A 22,485-nucleotide genomic window follows, 5' to 3' on the forward strand; every position below is an offset into this window, starting at 1 on the left:
CAGTGACTAAGATCTGCTAGAAAGCCAACCCTCTCTTAGTTGGAAGAACTCCTGGTTGGTGTGGAGACCTCCTGAGGTCTCCTGCCTTTGGGTTCACCTTCCTGAGGTGTCTGTCTGCCTTCCACCAGTATTGGAGTGGGGTTGGCAGTGCGTGGCTGGTGCAGGAAAACTCCACAGGGGCTAGTGATATGATTTCCTTCCCTCTCAGATTTCACCAGAACAGGATTCTGCAGGGCAAAGACCACCTATGTGTCTGTTTCTCTGAATTAAATAGAGAAGCCTCCCCATCTATTCACCATTTCTATCCATCATCTATTCAGTTATTTTGAATCACATCCTATGCCACAGGGATAAAAGATACAGCCTCTACTCTCAAAAAGTTCATACTCTGAAGAAGAGACTTTATAATGTAGTCTGATAGGCTAACTGATGAAGCTATGATCAGCCACTGTGGGAGCACTTAGGAGAGGCACCTGACTCAGTCTGGGCATTCTAGGAAGGCTTCCATTCTAGGAAAGACTTATTGAAGTCATGACAGATGTTCTGAAGTCAGGATAGGAGAAGGCCAAGAGGCCTTCTAGACAGAGGTAACAATATGCAGCCTGGTAAAGAGAGCACCCAACTTAGCTGCAAGCAAAGTCACAAACTCCTCACCCATCCCAGGGACTTGCACTAACATTGCAGTTTTCTCCTTGGCCCACAGGAAATCTGTGCCGCTGCACAGGCTACAGACCCATCCTCCAGGGCTTCCGGACCTTTGCCAGGGTAAGTGGGGACCCCAGAACATCAGTGTCTCTGCTCCTAAAACAGCAACGCTCAGAAATCACTGTTGGGAGGGAAACCAAGGGCCTCTGGTCTACAAACAAGGATGATAAGATGACCAGTTAGTGAGTCTTCCCTCTGGGGACATCTGGCATGGGGAGTAGAGTCTGCTATTTTTATTCAGGGAAGGGTTCTTATGAATAGCATGGGAATTTCTGCCAGTGATGGTCTGGAGACCGGCTTTGGAAGAGGCTCACCACCTAAGAGTTAGCTTCCTCTAGTGCCTTTGGGTCTGGCAGCTTTCCCTTGGAGACTGGCAGGCTCAGCCCATGGCACAGGTGCTGAATGTAGCATTTAATAACAACCTGGCCTTGCTTAGCACTTGCACCCCTCCTCCTTTGCTCTCCTGGCTGCTTTCTGTGGCTGGCACTCTGTTGGGCTTATGAAACTGGTAATTTGATCTCCAGACAGTTTTGTGAACCCCTGCAGTGTTCATATAACTCTGAGTGAGAAGTCACAGCTGGGTGTGTGGGCATTGATTATATAAACACATACACACACCTGCCATCTGGCAAGGAAGGCAAGAGAGCTGGCATCTCCTTTCTTGGCTTAATCTTCCCCCAGGTTGTATCTGACTTCTCAATTGGGCCAAGTTAATCCTGACTCCAAATCAAACCATCTCATTTCGATTTGATCCTGGGTCCAGGGGAGTTACAGACTCTATGCTTTCCACTCACCTTTAGGGTTGGCACGTCATGAAAGAGTGCTGTGTGCATATAATCCAAGAAGGGGTGGGTAGACATGGAGACAGGACCTTATAAGGATGGAAAACACCACACTCTGATTAATGCTGCTGCTGATGAAGAATTAGCAAGTGTGGAATTAAATGAAAATGCCTAAAAGCACAAATTCAGATTCTGCAGACCTGGGTTCAATTTGATGCACTTAATTGATGTCCGACCTTGGGCAAGTCTCCTTGTTTCTATCAGGTTGGTGCAAAAGTAACTGTGGTTTTGCCATTAAAAGTATGGAAAAAACTGTAATTTTTTTGCATCAACCTAATAAAATGGTGATTTCATTAGGTGATTTCATTAGAATATCTACCTTACTGTGTTTATAAAAACTAGGTACTTCTTGAAAAGCTTTTAGAACAATGCCTAGCACATTTCGGTTATTCAATAAATGGGAACTATAAATTATAATGCTGGTACATTTCTTCCATTAGCCGCTATATAATCTTCCCAAGTTACTCAGTGTTTCCTGAGAATCAGGGATTGTTAATCTTGCCTCTATTTACTTCATTAGAACCTGCTCAAAGTGATAAAATGTAACCAGTCCTCTTAATTTTTCAAAAGAGAAGGATTTTTGAGTATTATCAATTGCCTTCCCTCCTGGAAGTTGAAATGGCTCCTGAATTCACCATGCAGCACTTACCTCCCTCGATTCAGCTACCTACAGCATAGAGCAGAGCAAGACTGAGAGCTCTGAGCAGCCAAAATGCCTGACACACAAAAGGTGCTCAGAAGCTAATGCATGTTCCTCATCGGAGGTCCCCAAGATGTTTCTTCAGAGCCTTTTTACTTTTATTTTACACACAGCTCTAACAAACTTGGTTATCTAGTTTTCCTGTCCACAGCACGCACTAGAAAGTGTGTGGAGGGTCAGGTAGAGGTGGGCACACTGCTCACAGCAAGAAGTGACCACACCTATCTGGCGACAAGGAAAGAAATGGAGGAACCATTAAACAGGTACAAGCAAGACTTCCAGTTTCCGGTCTGGCATGTAAGCAGCTTAGGAGTCTTTATTTCATCTAAACAAGAAGAAAAAAGCTGAACAAACTGAAGAATCAACAATTGTTTTTAGGCCGGGCGCGGTGGCTCAAGCCTGTAATCCCAGCACTTTGGGAGGCCGAGACGGGCGGATCACCAGGTCAGGAGATCGAGACCATCCTGGCTAATATGGTGAAACCCCGTCTCTACTAAAAATACAAAAAAAAAAAAAAAAAAAACTAGCCGGGCGAGGTGGTGGGCGCCTGTAGTCCCAGCTACTCGGGAGGCTGAGGCAGGAGAATGGCGTAAACCCGAGAGGCGGAGCTTGCAGTGAGCTGAGATCCGGCCACTGCACTCCAGCCTGGGCGACACAGCGAGACTCTGTCTCAAAAAAAAAAAAAAAAAAAAAAACAATTGTTTTTAGATCCATCAGAGGAATGAGGTCACAGGACAACTCATTGTCTAAAAAATTGGAGAGACAGACAGGCAGACATGGCACATCAGAGCAGAAACCCAGGAGCAAAAACCTCTGCAGGAATCTTTGCCAGGATAGGAAGATGTAAGTACTAACTGATGAACTGCTGGAGTTTATACCTGGATATAAACTACAGGGGGATGTAGTCATGGAGGGGGTGCTCTACATCTTTGTGAGTTTTACCTCCAGGCGGTCCACCAGGTCCTCACAGTAAATGCTGGAGAAAAATCTCCTTGTGTTTCTGGTAGGGAGTGGGAAAAATGAACCATTTTGGAATATACCAGAGTATTCTGTTCTTCTTAAAAAGGCCTGGCCTCAGGAGAAATTATTTTACCACAGCCTAAACTTCGGAGGTTATATTAGAGCCTAACCTACCTTGGGGAGGGGAAATATGCAACCCCCCGCCCGCTAGTCTTTCACCCGTGGGAAGGGAAATACACAAGCCCAGCCCCCTCCAGCCATCCTCTCCCACCAAATGGAGAAAAAAAAACCCTGAGAAGCACTTGTGAAGTTCACAGGCGAGGGGCACAAGCTCACCAAAAAACTGAGACTAATCCTAGGACTATACGATACTTCGCCCTCATATCTTACCAATAAATTAACTAAAGGCCTATTTACATCAGATCCTTTTAGCCAGTACATCATGTCCACCTTTCAACCAAAAATTATAAGGCATAGTCAAAGGCAAACACAATTTGAAGAGACTGAACAAGTAGCAGAACCAGAGTCAAATAGGGCAGGAATGTTGGAATTAACAAAAGAGGAATTTTATAAAGCTATGCTTAGTATGCTAAGAGCTTTAATGGAAGAAAATAGATAACGTACTAGAACAGATCAATAATCTAGGCAGAGAATGGATATTCTAAGAATTAAAAAGAAATGCTAGAGATTGAAAATACTTATACCAAATTGAAGACCACTTTCGGTGGGCTCATTAGTAGACTGGACATGGCTGAGACAAGAATCTCTGATCTTGAGGATGTAACAATGCAAACTTTCAAAACCAAAAAACAGAGAAAAGGGAGTGAATGAAAACAAAACAGAAACAAATAAGAACTGTGTGATAACTACAAAAGGTGTAACATATGGGTAATGAGAATATCAGAAGAAGAAGAAAAAGAGAAAGGAAAAGCAGCAATATTTGAAACAATAATGACTGAGAATTTCCCAAAATTAACGTCAGACTTTAAACCACAGTCAGGAAATTCAGAGAACACAAACTTGGATAAATACCAAAAAAACCAAAACCAAACAAAAACTACACCAAGGCATGTGATATTCGAACTTCAAAAAATCAAAGGTAAAGAAAAATGACTTGAAAGAAGCCAGAGGAAAGCACCCCTCACCTACAGAGGAGCCAAGATAAAATTATATCTGACTTTTCCCAGAAACCACGCAAGCAAGAAGCATGGAGTAAAATACCTAAAGTGTTGAAAGAAAAAACCAAAGCACCTAAAATTCTGTAACCTCCAAAAGTATCCTTCAAAAGCGAGTGAGAAATATTTTCTCAAACAAAACTTGAGAGAATTTGTTGCCAGTAGACCTGTCTTGTAAGAAATATTAAAAGAAGTTCTTTAAAAAGAAGGAAAATGATGTAGGCCAGAAACTCAGATCTACATAAAGGAAGAGCATCAGAGAATGAATAAGTAAAGGTAAAATAAAAATTTTTATTTTTCTTGATCTTAATTGGTCTAACAGATAGCAATTTGTTCAAGATAATCATAGCAACAATGCATTTGTTTATGTGTGCAGATGTATATATATATGTGCTTGTGTATAAGTAAAATGAATGACAACAATGATAAAACAAACAAGAGGGAAAAATTAGAAATACTTTGTTATTATAAGATACTATCACTACCTGTAAAGTGGCATAGTGTTATTTAAAAGTGGACTTGGATTAGTTAAAAATGTATACTGCAAACTCTAGGGCAACCACCAGAAAAAAAAAGAAAAAAGGAAGTATAATTGATATTTTATGAAAGGAAAGGAGATGAAATTATTTACAATGCTCAGTTAAAACCACAAAAGTCAGAAAATGTGTGAAAGACAAAACTAGAAGCAAAGAACAAGGATGACAAATAGAAAACAATAACAAATATGGTAGATACTAATCCAACTGTATCAATGATTACCTTTAATGTCAGTGATCTAAATATACCATTTAAAAGACAGACATTGTTAGAGTAGATGAAAATAACAAGACCCAACTATATGCTGTCTACAAGAAACCTAGTTTAAATAAAAATACACACATAGATTAAAACTAAGTAGATGAAGAAAGGTAGACCATGATATACTAATCAAAAGAAAGTGGAAGTAGCATATTAATTTTGTACACAGCAAACTTCAGATCAAGAATAGTTACCAGAGAAAAAGAGGGGCCCTAAAAATAATAAAGGAATCAATACTTCAAGAAGACATAACAGTCCTTAATGTGTATGCACCTAACAACAGAGCTTCAAAATACATGAGGAAAATGTGATGGAACTGCACAGACAAATAGATGAATCCATTATTATATGTGAAGACTTCAACACCCTTGTATCAGAAATGGACAGCACCAGGCGAAAAATCAGTAAGGACATAGTTGGACTCAACGGCACCATCAATTAATTGGATATAATGACATTTATAGACTACTTTAGCCAAAAACAGCAGAGAAGACATTTTTCTCAAGCTCATGTGGAATATTCACCTAGATGGACCACATTCTGTGCTATGAAACACACATTTATAAATTTAATTTGCATGAATAGAGATCATACAATGTCTGCTTTCAAACCAAAATGAAATTTAACTAGACATCAATAACAGAAAGATAGCTGGAAAACCCCCAAATGCTTGAAGATTAAACAACACAATTCAAAAGAACAGAGGTTCAAAAAGATAATCTCAAGAGAAATTTTAAAATATTTTGAATTAAATGAAATTGAAAATATAGCTTATCAAAATTTATAAGATGCAGTGAAAACAATGCTGAGTAGGAAATTTATAATATTGAATGCATATATTAGAAAGGAAGATTAAAAATCAGTAATCCACCAGGCACAGTGGCTCACTCCTGTAATCCCAGCACTTTGGGAGGCTGAGGTGGGCAGACCACGAGGTCAGGAGTTCAAGACCAGCCTGACCAACATGGTGAAACCCCGTTTCTACTAAAAATACAAAAATTAGCCAGGCATGCTGGCACGCACCTGTAATCCTAGCTACTCAGGAGGCTGAGGCAGGAGAATCACTTGAACCCGGGAAGCAGAGGTTGCAGCGAGCCAAGATTGTGCCATTGCATTCCAGCCTGGGTGACAGAGCGAGATTCCATCTCAAATATATAAATAAATAAAGTAATAAAAATAAAATACAAATAAAATCAGTAATCTGGGCTCCCACTTTAGAAAACTAGAAAAAAAAAAGACTAATTAAATTCAAAGTAAGCTGAAGAAAAATAAAATTTGGAGCAAAAATCAATTTCATTGAAAACAGACAATCAATAGAGAAAATCAACATAACTGAAATTTGGTTCCTTAAAAAGACCAATAAAATTAATAAGTCTCTGACTAAGTTAACTAAGAAAAAAAAGAGAAGATACAAATTACTAATATCAAAATAAAAAGATATTACTATAGATCTCATGTACATTAAATGGATAATGAAGGAATATTAAGAACAACTCTATGCTCATACACTTGATAACCTAGATGAAATAAAACAATTCCTTGAAAGACGTAAGCTACCAAAACTCATACAAGTAGATAATCTGAATAGGCCTATAACTATTGAAGAAATTGAATCTTAATTAATAACCTTTAACACAGAAAGCACCAGGCCCAGATAGATTCACTGGTAAATCCTATCAAACATTTAAAAAAGAAATTATGTCAATTCTCTACAATCTCTTCCAGAAGACAGAATCAGAGGTAATACAAAAGTTAATCACTTTCCTATATAACAGCAATGAATAAGTGGAACTTGAAATTCAAAACACATTATCATTTATGTTTTACATTAGTACTCCCCAACAAATGAAATACTTAGGTATGAATCTAAAAAGTATGTACAAGATTTATGTGAGAGAAACTACAAAACTCTGATGAACAAAATCAAAGAACTAAATAAATGGAGAGAGATTTCTTTTTCATGAATAAGGAGACTGAACAAGTCAAGATGTCTGTTGTTCCCAACTTAGACTCAATGCAATCCCAAACAAAATCCCAGTAAATTATTTTTTGGCTATCAACAAATTGATCCTAAGGTTTATATGGAGAAGAAAAAGATCCAGAGTAGCCAACTCAATATTGAAGGAAAATAGAGAACAAAGTCAGAGGACTGACACTATCCAATTTCAAGATTTATTAGAAAACTGCAGTAATCAAGACAGTGCAGTATGGACACAGTCCATACTACAAAAAGAATGGACAAAAGAACGGACAAAGAGATCAATGGAACAGAATAGAGAGCCCAAAAATAGACTAACATAAATAGAGTCAATTGATCTTTCACAAATAAGAAAAGGCAATACAATGGAGCAAAGATGATCTTTTTAACAAACGGAGCTGCAACAACTGGACATTCACATACAAAAAAAAAAAAAATGAATCTAGACACAGACATTATACCCTTCTCAAAATGAATCATAAAACTAAATGTAAAACAATAAAACTCCTAGAAGATAACATAGGAGAAACCCTAGATGACCTTGGAATGATGACGACTTTTTAGATGCAACACCAAAGGCATGATCCATAAAAGAAATAATTATAAGCTGGGACTTCATTAAAATTTAATAACAGAAGAGTGAGGAGTCAAGCCATACACTGGGAGAAAAATATTTGCAAAAGACACATCTTGTAAAGTACTTATCCAAATATACAAAGAACTGATAAAACTCAGCAATAAGAAAATGAACAACTAAATTAAAAAATGGGTAAAAGACCTGCACAGCTAACTCACCAAAGAAGATATATGGATGGTCAGTAAGCATGTAAGTTCAACATCACATGTCATTAGGGAATTGCAAATTGAAAGAGCAGTGAAATACCACCACACGTCTATTAGAATAGTCAAATCCAAAACACCGACAACATCAGATTCTGGTGAGGATGTGGGGCAACATGAACTCTCATTCATTGCTGGTGAGCATGCAAATTGCACAACCACTGTGGAAGACAATTTGGCAGTTTCTTACAAAACTAACCATGTTTTACCATGCACCTCAGTGATCACACACCTTGGAATTGACGTAAATGAATTTAAAACTTATTGCCACATGAAAACCTGCACAGGAACGCTTACAACAACCTTACTCATAATTGCCAAAACTTAGATGCAACCAAGATGTCCTTCAGTAGGTGAATAAACTGTAGAACGTCCAAACAATGGAATGTTAATTCAGTACCAAAATGAAAGGAGCTATCAAGCTACGAAAAGACATAGACAAACCTTAACTGCTACTACTAAGTGAAAGAAGTCAATCTTAAAAAGCTACACATCGTATGATATCAATTCTATGAAATTCTAGAAAAGACAAAACTATGGAGGCAGTAAAAAGACTAGTGGTTGCCAGAGATTAGGGGAAAGAGATGGATGAATAGTCAGGGCACAGAGGTTTTTTAGGGCAGTACAACTCTATTCTGTAAGATATCATAAGGGTGGACACATGTAATCACGCATTTGTCAAAACCAATGGAATGTACAACGCCAAGAGTGAACCTTCATATAAATTATGGGCTTTGGGTGATAATGATGGGTCAATGTGGGTCCATCAATTGTAACAAATGTACCATTTTTGAGGATGCTGAAGTGAGGCAGGTTGTGCATATATGTTGGGATAGGGGATATTTGGGAATTCTCTATATGTTCCACTCAGTTTTTTCTGTGAACCTTAAACCACTCTTAAAAAATAAAGCTTTTTTTTTTTTTTTTTTTTTTTTTTTTTTTTTTTAAAGGCACCAGAGCAGAAGTCTTAGCCTATTTAGTAAACTAGGAATCTCAAGAGGGTGGGGATGAGAAAATGTAGTCTTATCCAACCTCAATAGACCTGGAGGGCAGTGACGCATCACTGCACATCACAGTAATTTATGTCATTAACACACCAATGAATTATCAAGAAAATAGACCTAAGTAATAATGCGCCGGCACTTTGTCTGGAAAAGGCGCTTCTGTGAAATACGGCCTTCCTCAGGAGGGCCAGGTGAGTGGGGTTCAGGACTTTCACTTCAGGCAGGGCGGGGCATTTCCATGCCTCACTCCTCCAAGAAGAAACATGAGAAGAGGCACTAAGAAACCTCTCTTTCTTCCTTTCTTTCTGTCTAAATAAAGAGGGGAAGTACAAGGTGGCTGGCTGGGGGGAGGCTCAGAATGGACAGAGCAGGTCTGGCGTCCAGTGCCGGAGCTGGGAATGCAGGAAGAGTCTGTACACGGAGCAGCATGTGCAGGTGGTGGGGTGAGTGGGGCGTTTCTCTCCTGATGCCACCGCCTGCCTGCTTACAACTCCTCCAAGGTCACACCTCCAGCGTCCCGTGAGCGCTTTCTTGGGGAAGCCATTGAGTTGTGAAACGGCCTCTGGGAAACGCCAACACGGTATGGTGTCTCCTGTGGCTGACATGCAGAAGGACTGCTCCCGGCCTGCTTTTTCAGGAATTGACTACCCCAGTGCCTGGGGCAGAGCCTATGAGTTTTCCCTACTTTTTCATCTCAGCACAACTCCAGGACTCTGTCTTCTGAAGCCCTGAGCTGCAGATCGGTCAGCTGAGCACGCCCCTCCACCACCCTGCAATGCCTCAGTGCTGGGAGGTAGTGATTCTAGACTCTGTGTGTGCTCTGCCACTGGTATCCCAAGAGATCCTGAACAAGTCTTTCCCCAGAGATGCTGGGTGGTCTGACCTGCATACTTCCTCCAGAACAGACCCACAGCGAGCAATGAAGAGTGTTTACCTTTCTGGGAAGAAGTGCCTAATAAGCAGTAGGGAGGCCATTGGGCACACTGGCTGGACACAGTGCTGGGCCCAGCACCCATCTTGGACATCCTTGGCAGGGTCCCGCAGAGAGTCCAGCCTGGGAGACACCAGCCACGCCCCATGGAACCTCACTGGTCTGGAAGTTGAGCCTCTTGAGTCTTGAGAGAGCCAATGGGAATATCCCTCATAGACACTTCCTGAGGAAGCAGCACTGAAGAAGAGAAATGGGCATAAGGGATAGGTTTTGATAAAGTAGGACCTAGTTTTTATGGATAAAATTTCCTGAAATTCAGTGACCTTGTTGCTCCTATTTGTTTAATCTACGTTAGCCAAGCAAGAGGGAATGTAGCTGAGGCCTCCACTCCGCACGACAGGCAGGTAGGATGCCCCTGCTATTCATGCTGGGACAGGCATCAGAGCTGGAGTGTTTTGGATATTAATAATCTAGGTTCCTTAGCTTCTGTGAATACTCTTTGTAAATACCCTTGTGCAGATAGATGTTCATCATCTCTCTAGGGTGGTGGATGCTGTGAAGGAGATGGGAACAATCCAAACTGCTGCATGAGCCAGAAGAAAGACCACTCGGTAAGTGAGTTCTTCTCCCCCTGGAAGCCTGGGGGTAATCTGAGACTTAGAGGAGTCGGTGCACAAGCTCCATGTCCCTGGGAGTGGGGGCTGGAAAAGGAACCTACGGTGAGTCAGCGATGGCAGACTCACCGTAGACAAGTCTACGTAGACTACTACGTAGTCTGCCCTCGTAGATGGCGATGGTGATGGTGCACATTAGCCCCACCTCCTCTAACTGAGACCCTCTCATTCCTGCCTCCCAGGGATTACCTGCTCCTCTTGCACCCTGCAGGGGGCTGGGAATGAGCTGGCTGGAAGGAAAGGCTGAATTGGTCCTCTTGGGTGTTTGAAAGGAGGGGATACTGCCCATCTACTGTTCTCTTTCCCCGTAGGTCAGTCTCTCACCATCTTTATTCAAGCCAGAGGAGTTCATGCCCCTGGATCCCACCCAGGAGCCCATTTTTCCCCCAGAGTTGCTGGTAGGTGATGCCTCAGGGACAGGCCCAGCCGAGTCTGTACTGTGAGTCCCTGGAGACCTGCTTTATTTTCATACCCACTGGGAACTTTGTGTCTTTCTTGTCCTTTAGGTTTCAGCTTAAATTTCCCTTCCACTTTCTGACACCCCCTAGGTTGAGTCTCTGCTATGTGTGCCCACAGTCCCTGCACTTCTCTTCATGTGTGTCACACTTACAGTTACTAATTCGATGTCTGTGTTCTTTGCTAAATGACAAGCCCCATGAGGATAGGGACTGGCTCTCTGGGCACACTGTGTAGCATAGCAGGTGCACTATAACCATTTGTTGATCTCCTGCCTATATCTAATACATAAGCACCCCAATAAACCTATTCCCTCTATAAGCAATCCATTTATTTAAGAAGAAACAAAACAAAACAACAAAAAAGAGAGCTCTCTTCAAAGGACATGATCTGCAGCTCACAGTTCTGTCTTAAGGAAACCCCCTCACACCCACTTTATCACCGTCACTCTAATATTTATGGCAACAGAAGAATCAAGCCACTCGGAGTTTTTGAAGTGTGTGCTTCTCAGGGTGTTGAGCTCATGAAAACTGCCTTGTAGCTTCAGCAGGCCAGAGAGAATGGCTTTGCAGTAGGCCACCAGCAGATCTTTCTCTGGACTGTGAAACTTTGAAAATACCGGCAGTTTTATTTGAGGGCTTCATTCTCAGCCCAGTGTCATCCTGCAAGCACTAAAGCCAGCCTTCCTAGGCATCCCCTTATAATAAACCCTTCCTTCCTTCCTCCTTCCTTCCTTCCTTCCTTCCTTCTTTCCTTCCTTCCCTATAACAAACCCTTCCTTCCTTCCTTCCCTATAACAAACCCTCCCTCCCTCCCTCCCTCCCTCCCTCCCTCCCTCCCTCCCTCCCTCCCTTCCTTCCTTCCTTCCTTCCTTCCTTCCTTCCTTCCTTCCTTCCTTCCTTCCTTCCTTCCTTCCTTCCTTCCTTCCTTCCTTCCTTCCTTCCTTCTTCATGCCTTGTCCATGGTGCCCCCTGGAGACAGTAAGGGGAACTGCAAGGAATCTGGGCTTTCAGCCAGATCTGTTGGGGACCCCTCATGGCAGGTGACCTTCAGCAGGTCCCATAACCTCCTTGACCCTCAGGATCTTCTTTCACTGGTGAAAATGAGGCTCATACTGCCTCCTTCATAGAGGTCTTGTAAAGACTAAGCATATATTTAATAGTCCCAGTGGAGTTCCTGCCTTTGAACATATTACTTCCCCTTGCTTCTTCCTGATAGATATTTTCATTCTGAATGTCAGTAAAACATCCCATTGTGGACTTAAAGCAATTTATAAGAGGAATGATGGTAGGAAGAGGGAGACAGTGTAGTAAGAAAACTGCATTTCCCAGAGGTTGAAAGACACTCCTCGGAAGCAGCTGCGATTTGAAGGGGAGCGTGTGACGTGGATACAGGCCTCAACCCTCAAGGAGCTGCTGGACCTCAAGGCTCAGTACCCTGATGCCAAGCTGGTGGTGGGGAACACGGAGATTGGTAAGGGCCGGGGAGGCTGCCCTGGGGCTGCCAGGGGGCTTGGGGGTGTTTCTAGGTCTTCTTGCCCATCCTCACCTCCCCCTGACCTTACTTGCCTCTGCACCCTACCCCTCTGCCCCACTGACTACCTAGAGCCCACCAGAAAGCCCTGTACACTCCAGTTCCTGCAAAGGCCCCTGGCTGTGGAATCCCACAGGCCTGGCTCAGCCCCTTGCTGGATGTGTGACCTCAGAAAAGTTGCTGGGACCTGGAGGACAGATTTGAAGTTTTCCTTCTCATTTTCCTTTTTGTTTTAATGTTAAACTTTCATGTTTTTATTACGATTATACCCCAACATGAATAACCATTCCAGTACTGAAATTTGGTTATTCTTAGCTGTGTGATTTGGGCAAGAAACTTAACCTTTCTGTGCCTCAGCTTCTTCATCTATAAACAGAAAAATCATGGTACCTCGTAGGGTTGTTGTAAGGATTAAATAAGTTAAAATAGGGAAAGTGCTTGGAAGGGTTCCTGACATACCTTAATTTCCTGTGTTTCCTAATGTTGTCCACACACACACACACACACACACACACACACACACACACACACGAGTGAATTGAAACTCATTTCATTTGAATTCAGATAGGTTTTTTGAGAGGGAAAGAAAGACCTAGTTTTGGGCGGACAGTCCAAAGACTACATCTAATCCCACCCCTGGTTTACTGAGTTTCCTATTCCCAGACACCTACAGTCACCAGGGAGCATATTATGATTGTGAATATGTCATATATCCTGTGTGTAATGGTAGGAAAAGCTGCTAAGTCCTGCCCTGGTGATACAACAATGGGCCTACAACTTCAGCTTCTCGTTTCTCTCTAGGCATTGAGATGAAGTTCAAGAATATGCTGTTTCCTATGATCGTCTGCCCAGCTTGGATCCCTGAGCTGAATTCAGTAGAACATGGACCCGAGGGTAAGGGGAGGTTCACTCCAAGCTCATGGAGGGGCTATGAGGCTGGGGATAGGTTACACAATGGGTGACAGGTGTCAGGGTGGCCTCCCCATTGGCTCTGGCTGCCCCCTGCTTCTCCTGGGGCTCGTCTTGCACGGGGAAAAGCGGGAGAGACCCCATTCACTGCCTTTTCTCCACCAAACATCCATGGTAGGGTGCCAATGGGCAAGAGGCTGTGGGATCTTCCATCATTTTCTCAATTCTGGCTACACATTAGAATCAGTCATCCGGGGGTAGGGAGGTGGGGGTTGTGCTTGAGTGCTTTTGAAAAGCATGCTAGGACTTCACCTTCAGAGATTCTGATTTTAATGAGTTGAGAACTACTGGTTTAGAGGAAAGAGCATCGGTTGTAGGATCAAGAGGCCTAAGCTTGAGTACTGGCTCTTTTATTAGCTGTGTAGCATTGGTTAAGTCACTCAACCGCTCTGGGCCCTAATTTCCTCATCCATGTAAAGCTGTGAGTCCTGATTCAGCCTTGCTCGGGTTGCTGGAAAGCTTCAGAGGAGCTGTGCATGAAAGCCTCTTCTGAACTGTGGGAAGAATTGCTGGGATTCCGAATATGTGTTCCCAGGTATCTCCTTCGGAGCTGCTTGCCCCCTGAGCATTGTGGAAAAGACCCTGGTTGATGCCGTTGCTAAGCTTCCTGCCCAAAAGACGGAGGTGTTCAGAGGGGTCCTGGAGCAGCTGCGCTGGTTTGCTGGGAAGCAGGTCAAGTCTGTGGCGGTGAGTCGCTGTCAGGAGCAAGCGAGGCCCGTAGGATGGAGCTTTCATCTGAAAGCAGGGCGGCCAGACTCTCACTTGCGTCAGTGCAGTGGGCCTCAAACTTTAGTGCTTAGAGTTGCCTGGGAGGAGCAGTGCTTGTTAAAGTGCAGATTCCTGGGCCCCAACCTCAGAGATTCTGATACGTGAGTCTGGGAGATAGCCCAGCTCTTCAGGTGCTTCTGATGAAGGTGGTCTGTGGGGCACCCTGGGAAACGCACTCCACGACTCATGGGCTTCATGCTGTGGTTGCAGAGATGAGGCTTCCTGCCTCCCTCCCCTTTCCTGAGCTTGGCTGAGCCAAACAGTAGGTGAATAAGAGATATGCTAGGGAGAAGCCAGAATTGGGAGGGGAATTTCCTTTCCGAGCTATGGGGAGAACCAGAGACAGAGCCCTCCGACAGAGGGAGGAATCCACCTGTTGATTATTCAGTCAGCCTTCAGACGAGTCCCCACATTCCCAGTTTGCAAATGGTGGCATTCAAACACCCTATGCCAATGGAAGCTCTTCACAACAGCTTATGGTGTTGGAAGAAAAGCTATCCCTGCCGTTTTTAATTTTTTTTAAAATTAAAACAAAACAGCCTACACCTGTTCCTCCCAGCCCCCACCCCAAGTACCTGTCACTTCTGAGGATAGATTAGGAGATATAAACGCAGAAACGCTACCGAGTTCCCTAGTTCTGCTAAAATCTACTTCCAGGAAGAATTTTGTTGTCATTGTGCAACTGATTTTCTTCCTGTTTTTGAATAATGAGAACCCTGTATCTGATTCTTCTTACATTTTTTTTTGCCAAGTTACCAGGAAGTTCAGATCCAAGTAGGGCAAATTGTTCAACCTTAAGTCTTCCTCCTCTCTTTCCTTGATCTTTATCTTCTACTTTATTAACTCTATATGGCCTCTGTGATAAATCACCTCAATCCTTTCGGGAAAAGGTTGGGTGAAATCATCAATCAAACAAACAAACACACTTAAAGGGGCTTCCCTGCTAAAATTTTAGAGTTGGGATCCAATCTCAAGTGTTCTGATTTCAAATTTTGCGCATTTTTCAGAATGCCTAAGTTCTCACTGTGCTGTTATTGTGACTACAGTGGACACAGGTCCTCAGGGGTCTGCCTGCAGCAGGGGTCACCTGGTTGCCCTGGGTTCGGAAGCCTGCTGCGTGAGCAGGGGTTTCCTGGGGTGGGCTCTCACTGCATGCTCTCTGCTTGTTTTAGTCCATTGGAGGGAACATCATCACTGCCAGCCCCATCTCCGACCTCAACCCTGTGTTCATGGCCAGTGGGGCCAAGCTGACACTTGTGTCCAGAGGTGAGCTGCCTGAAGCAGAGGTCCAGGAAGAAGGACTTGGGGGAGAAAAGTCTCACCAGATAGGTCATTTTCTGGAGGAACAGAGTTCAAAGTTCAGTGACCCAGCTTTCCCTAAGGTCTGGATCCAGGGAAGCAAGGAAAATGTACCCGGTTTGGGGGACAGGAAAGCTGGACCTTTTCTTTGTAGAGAATTCACAGCAGGTACTGCTATCTGGATGCCTTACCTACTGGGGTACTGGGGCTGGGATGCGCTGGCTCACCACAGCCTGCTGTTGGATCTTCAGGAATTCTGTGAGCCATCTGTGAAAGTTATTAATAAAAATCAGGCCAGGTTGCGATGGCTTATGCCTGCAATCCCAGCACTTTGAGAGGCCGAGGTGAGAGGATTACTTGAGGTCAGGAGTTCAAGACCAGCCTGGCCAACATGGTGAAACCCCATGTCTACTAAAAACACTAAAATTAGCCAGGTGTGGTGGTGTGCGCCTTTAGTCCCAGCTACTTGAGAGGCTCTCAGGAAAATCACTTGAACCTGGGAAGTGGAGGTTGCAGTGAGCCAAGATCTCGCCACGGCACTCCAGCCTGGGTGACAGAGTGAGACCCTGTCTCCAAAAATAAAAATAAAAATAAAGTTGTATAAAATTACAATGAAATAAATTATATTCAAAACAAAAGGAATAAATACTCAAAATTCATCGCTTCCTAATTACTTCATTTTGCTGTTATCAGTGCTCTTGGAGTTATTTGCCTCTGTCTGTCTGTACGGTGGACATGCCGTACAATTATGTGCTCCTGTGAATCTCTGCCTTGTCAGAGGGTCCCCGAAACCACCCCAGCTCTGATATTCGCTGAGAGGATTCAGCATGCCGTCATATTCCGGGCTATGACTTATTATAGCAGGAGGATGCAAAATCAGCAAAGGGAAAAGATACATGGGAGCAAAGTCTGGAGGAACTAGGCCCAATTTTCCAGAGACTTCTCCCAGTGGAGTCACACAGTGCATGCTTAATTCCTCCAGCAATAAGTTGTGACAACACAATTGATGCCTTGCCTACCAGGGAAGCTTGTTAGAGGCTCAGCGCCTGGGGTTTTCTCAGGAGCTTGTCATATAGGCAGCCTCTACTAGCATGTGCCCAAAGTCTAGACTCCCAGAAGGAAAGCAGGGGTTCAGCATAAACTATTGTTTGTACAGATAATTTAGGCACAGTGAGCTGCTCTATCATGGAGCACTGGGAACCCTTCTGAAGTACAAGTTCCCAAGGGTCAGCCTTGTAAGCAACCCCTACAGAGGAGAGCAGTCCGGGTTGCTGTGCTCTTTCCCGCCTTCTTCCCAGTTTCACATTCAGTGATGCAACTTTGGTGGCCTGAAATTGGCTATTGGAAGTATTTACACCACACAGATTGGCAAATGCTATAAACCAGGGCTTTTTCCCCCACACGGAACTGGTCGTTAAAGATTCACTAGCACACTATTGCTTAAGGATGCTTAAGGATTTCAAATGGAGGATTTGGCCCCAGTTGTGCCAGTCATTCCCTCTGACTGTGGGCATTGGAGACCAGCATGAAGAATCCCACTGATGGTTGCCCTTTGCTCCCCATGGGGTTCCCAGCCTGTCCCTCACGTTGGCTCCTCTTCATCTTGCTTCTGTACAGGCACCAGGAGAACTGTTCCAATGGACCACACATTCTTCCCTGGCTACAGAAAGACCCTGCTGAGCCCGGAGGAGATACTGCTCTCCATAGAGATCCCCTACAGCAGGGAGGTGAGATGTTGGCGGTGGTTCCAGGCTCTGCTCAAATGAGTCCTACTGCCAGGCTCTAGACAAAGAGATCAGAATCTGCCTCAGGGACCAACATGAGCCTCTCTCAATCTTTACAGTGATGATTTTTCTCTCTGAACTTTGCCTCTATTGAACCAACCATATTCCTTTCTGGACAATGAGAAGTTGCAGGATAGGAGTCCACATGGCATGGACTGTGGAACCAGATAGCTAGAAACTTAGTCCTGAGTGAGTCATTTCACCTTTCTGAGCCCCAATTCCCTCATCTGTAAAATGGGCACCATGTCACTTACTATACGGGTTATTGTGAGGACTGAAAATAAATAATTCGTAAGGTTTCTGGTGATGCCTAGAAGCCAGTGGAGATGACCAGCAGCTAACAACAGAATTCCAAGAACACATCCAGCTGTCAAGGCTTCCTGCCCATGTCAGAGGAAATTTGCTTTTCCGTGGTGAAGAATGTGGGGTTCATGTGCTGCATGAAGCAGCTGCCTGTGGCTCAGACCATATGCTGACCTTAGACTTGATGAGGTGTTGCTTCGGTGACCTCACTGTGGATTGGTGCGGATGGATTCCTGCTTCATGAGTGGCTCTTCTGGCCTGTCGGGGCAGGTCTGGGCACCACTGGCTGCCTTACTCTTTGTTCCCTGGGGCCTGTGATGTCTTGACCTGGTGTGGGTCTTTCCTCTCCTAGCAGCTACCAGCTCAGAACACATTCCAAAAGGGCCTGTCAGAAAAGGCATCTGGGAGAGGCTCGGGGAGCCGCTGTCAGGGAGAGTGAAGTTTCCCACAGCCGGCGCTTTAGTGAGTGTTCTAAGGCATGTTTTGCTCTTGGTATTTTGACCTCCTTAATGAGAATGCTAATTAAATTAGAGCAATTATATCCCTGAGGTGGTTTCTTAATGGTTTTCTAGCTTGTCTGTATAGACCATTTTGAGCAGTGATTCCCAGCATTTTGAATTTCACAGTTCAGTAATTTTTTTTTTAATTGTGAGCGATGAAAGGGGGAGGAAACAGGTGTAGCTCTATTCAGTTTTTATTTGCCAGGTATGGTCATTAACAAAATACATCCTTCCGTAAAAGAAAGGAGATTTTAATACCCAGAATTAGGAAACTCTCAAGAAAGGATATTGTCAACCTGACACTGACAGTTCACTGTACCCCAGAAAGAATGTCCGCATGGACAGGCACAGTCCTGGGAGTGAGCACCTGGGACCTCTGTTCCAGAACAAAGGTCAAACTCTGGGCTCAGTGCCCCAGAGCCGTGCTTGACATCCAGGCTGATGTCATCAGGAGGGGGCTCCATGGCTTCTTCAGAGAAAAGCCTGTGGCTATTTGGGGGCCTCAACTGTGGGCCTCATTGTGCTTTTTCCAATAGATCTCCTCTCCCTAAACATGCTAATTTTATTGTTCAACAGAATTTGCGGTGCCAGAGTGAGTACAGACCTCAAAAGGAACCTGACACAGAAAGAGCTTGAAGTCAGGTGGCTCTTACCTGGAAAATAACTCATGCTCTCCTCCTATCCTTAAAGACAGATCCTAGCTCAAACCCAGGAAGGAAAATGTGTTTAAAGTGCAAGGGCAGTGATGGTTGCATAGTAGGATAGTGATATTTTCTTTTAGCAAGACTTCTTTCTGTCTTTCTTTCTTTTTCTTTTCTTTTTTCTTTTTCTTTTTTTTTTTGAGACAGAATCTCACCCTGCCTGCTGGGCCAGGCTGGAGTGCAGTGGCATGATCATGGCTCACTGCGGCCTCAACCTCCCAGGCTCAAGTGATACTCCCACTTCACCCTCCCAAGTAGCTGAGACTGCAGGAGTGCGCCACCACACCTGGCAATTTTTTTCTTTTTTTGTAGAAATAGGGCCTCACTATGTTGCCTAGGCTGGTTGAACGCTTGGCTTCAAGCACTCCTCCTGCCTAGGCCTCTGGGATTACAGACGTGAGCCACTGTGCCCGGGGTTCTTTCACCAGGATTTCTGAATGATGCCAACAGACTGGTGGGAGGGGCAGATTGGAGAGGGCACTGTGAAGGCCACAAGCAGAGGATGCCAAGGGCCAAACAGTCTCAGTCCCCAGAGAGGCTGGGGGGGCACTGATAGTGGGCACCAGGGTGGGGAAGGTAAGGGGGATGAGGGGTCTCTGAGGAGCCTTTGTGAAAGCACACTTCCTCCCCTGCAGCTGTTGTTCAATGGAGACCACCGAGTTCTACTTTGTCCCTGACCCTCAGCTTTTCTGACTAGCAGGGAGAAATCCTGTTTTTTTTCTAGCTTCTGGGAATGCTGTTTGGAACCTCTCCTAAACAGGTGGTAATCAGTTACGTCTGATCTTTGATTCCTGGGGCCAGTTCACACACTGATGTGTGATGGTGTTATCCCCTCACCCCACCTCATAGCCCTGTGGTTTGGGTCTTCCATTTGCAGCCCCTGCAAAGCAAGGTGGAAAACAGGCACCTTCCTATTCTCTTTTAGGGGGAGTATTTCTCAGCATTCAAGCAGGCCTCCCGGAGAGAAGATGACATTGCCAAGGTAACCAGTGGCATGAGAGTTTTATTCAAGCCAGGAACCACAGAGGTAGAGGAGCTGGCCCTTTGCTATGGCGGAATGGCCGACAGAACCATCTCGGCCCTCAAGACCACTCAGAGGCAGCTTTCCAAGTAAGAGCTAACAGCAGAATAAAACTGCTGCTACTGTTGCTGCTACTAATAGTATCATTATTACTGCTGCTGCTACCATGACCACCAGTAGTATTACTATTGCTGCTACTACTACCATAACTACTGCTACTGCTGCTACTATTGCTACCACTTCTACTTCTACTATAACCACAGTTGCTACTACTACTACTACTATTACTAATACTACTAGTAGTATTACTGCTAGTATTGCCATTGCTATGCTATTACCATTGCTGCTACTACTATTATTAATACTATTGTTACTGTTACTGCAACTATAATTAATATTATCATTGCTGCTACTCCAGCTGCTTCTACTACTAGAATTACTGCTGTTACTCATTATTGCTATCACTATGACTACTGTTGCTACTACTATCACTACAGCTACAATCACTGCTGCAATTCCTACTGTCACTATTATGATTAGTATTATTGCTGTTATTACTATTACTACTACTGCTGCCTCTTCTACTACTTGTTCTGTTAGTACTACTACTACTATTATTAGTGTTATACTAGTTTTTTACTAATACCATTACTGCTGCTACTATTATTGCTACTGAAATTACTACTACTACTACTGTTACTGCTACTATGACTATGACTATGGCTACTAGTATTGCTGCTACTACTATTACTACTAACAGTAGTATTACTGCTGTTATTGATGCTGCTGGTACTATGACTGCTACTTTCTGGCTTTGCTTCTGTTACTACTATTATTACTACTGTTGCTGTTGATTCTATTACAACTTCTTCTATGACTTTTACTACTTCTACTACTACTATCTATATTGCTACAATTACTGCAACTATTATTGCTGTTGATAGTATTATTACTAGTAGTATTGATGCTGATGCTACTACTACTGCTCTGTAATTACTACTATTGCTACCATTATGGCTGTGATTAGTACTACTGCTACTACTATTACTATTACTATGGTTATTATATAACAGAAATTGTACCAAGCACTTTACTAGCATTATCCTAGGAAATCCTTACAGCACCCACATAAGATCGATAAAGCTTAACTTGGAGTTTGGTTCCTTGGTTCCAAAATTCCTGGCTTTGTCATTTACCAAATAGGTAACATAAGTCAAGTTACTTAGCCTCCCTGTGCCTCAGTTTTCTCATTGGTAAATGGGTATACGAATTTTCCCTACTACATTTTAAAATTTAAATTAAAAGTGAGAATTCACATAAAACAATTAAGATGTTGCCTGGCACATTGTGAGGATTTGATAGATTTTAACTGTTATTACTTTGAAGGTCTTTTAAAATTGCATCTGTTTTTAAAGATGAGGAAACAGAGGCTCAATGAGGTTAATTTAAGTTGCCTAAAGTCACCCAACTCTAAGTATGCAAGCCGAATTTTGAACCAAGCTTTGTACAGCTCTGAGGCTCTGGGCACACAGCTCTACACAAAGGGATGTGGAGAGCTGGGCAGTAGCGCTGTCCCATGCGCTGCACTCTGGCAGGCTCTGGACGGAGGAGCTGCTGCAGGACGTGTGTGCAGCCCTGGCGGAGGAGCTGCATCTGCCTCCCGACGCCCCTGGTGGCATGGTGGACTTCCGGCGCACCCTCACCCTCAGCTTCTTCTTCAAGTTCTACCTGACAGTCCTTCGGAAGCTGGGCCAAGAGAACCCAGAGGACGTGAGTGGGGCCTGGCCAGGCACTGGCTCTCTGTAGCATGTTTGGGGAAAAAAGAAGTTGGTCTGGGTAGTAAACTTACTCCTGTCCTCCAGACATCTGAGGGCAGAATAGCAGGGACCAGGGTCACAGCACAAGAATCATGGAAATGGGAGTGACCAGCTGGCTTAGAGGCAGAGTGCTGGGCTGGGCTTTGGGGACACAGGTTCTTGCCCTGTAATCTCAGCTACTCAGGAAGCTGAGGCAGGAGAATCGCTTGAACTTGGGAGGCAGAAGTTGCAATGAGCCAAGATTGTGCCATTGCACTCCAGCCTGGACTATGAGAGAGAAACTCCGTCTAAAAAAAAAAAAAGAAAAGAAAAGAAAAGAAAAAAGAAAAAAAAAAGAAAGAGAAAAAAAGAAAGGGAATGCAGAGTGTGATAAGTACGTAGGGTGGAATGGGAATGTCAGGTGGGGCTGCAATAGCCAGGAGGCCGTGGAATGCACAGGATATGTGTCCTCAAGAGAGGATGCAGGCTAAGATGGGGCCCAGCTCCTGAGATTTGTTCACCAAGAATTTCTTTTGCATCTGTCCTATGCCAGGTTGCATGAGGTGCTAGGGGGCAGCTCAGTGTGGGGGAGAACGTGGACAATAAAGGCCACACTTGGGAGACAACTGCGGAGATGGAGTGTGGAGGGGGCCCAAAGTGGAGAGGATGTCACTGATGCAGGGACAGCAGAGATAAATCCCTCTAAAAAAAACAAACAAACAAACAAAAAAAAAACTATAAAAATACA

General features: G+C 43.9%; 1 protein-coding gene across 4 annotated transcripts in view; it reads left to right on the forward strand.

Annotated features, from left to right (window-relative positions):
• The window catches only part of XDH (xanthine dehydrogenase), a 76,929-nt gene that overhangs the window by 16,199 nt on the left and 38,245 nt on the right, over nt 1–22,485 (forward strand). For all 4 annotated transcript variants that reach the window (XR_012422511.1, XR_012422512.1, XM_005576183.5 and 1 more), the window contains exons 6-15: nt 704–765; nt 10,476–10,544; nt 10,919–11,005; nt 12,395–12,536; nt 13,398–13,490; nt 14,101–14,252; nt 15,506–15,599; nt 17,250–17,359; nt 19,846–20,030; nt 21,537–21,711. Coding sequence is in view for 2 of the 4 variants with exons in the window: in XM_005576183.5 (XP_005576240.3) it covers nt 704–765; nt 10,476–10,544; nt 10,919–11,005; nt 12,395–12,536; nt 13,398–13,490; nt 14,101–14,252; nt 15,506–15,599; nt 17,250–17,359; nt 19,846–20,030; nt 21,537–21,711 (1,169 nt within the window). In the remaining 2 variants the exon portion in view is untranslated. The remainder of the gene's footprint in view (nt 1–703; nt 766–10,475; nt 10,545–10,918; nt 11,006–12,394; nt 12,537–13,397; nt 13,491–14,100; nt 14,253–15,505; nt 15,600–17,249; nt 17,360–19,845; nt 20,031–21,536; nt 21,712–22,485) is intronic.

Source organism: Macaca fascicularis, chromosome 13 (assembly GCF_037993035.2).
Source record: "Macaca fascicularis isolate 582-1 chromosome 13, T2T-MFA8v1.1".
NCBI lineage: Eukaryota > Metazoa > Chordata > Mammalia > Primates > Cercopithecidae > Macaca > Macaca fascicularis.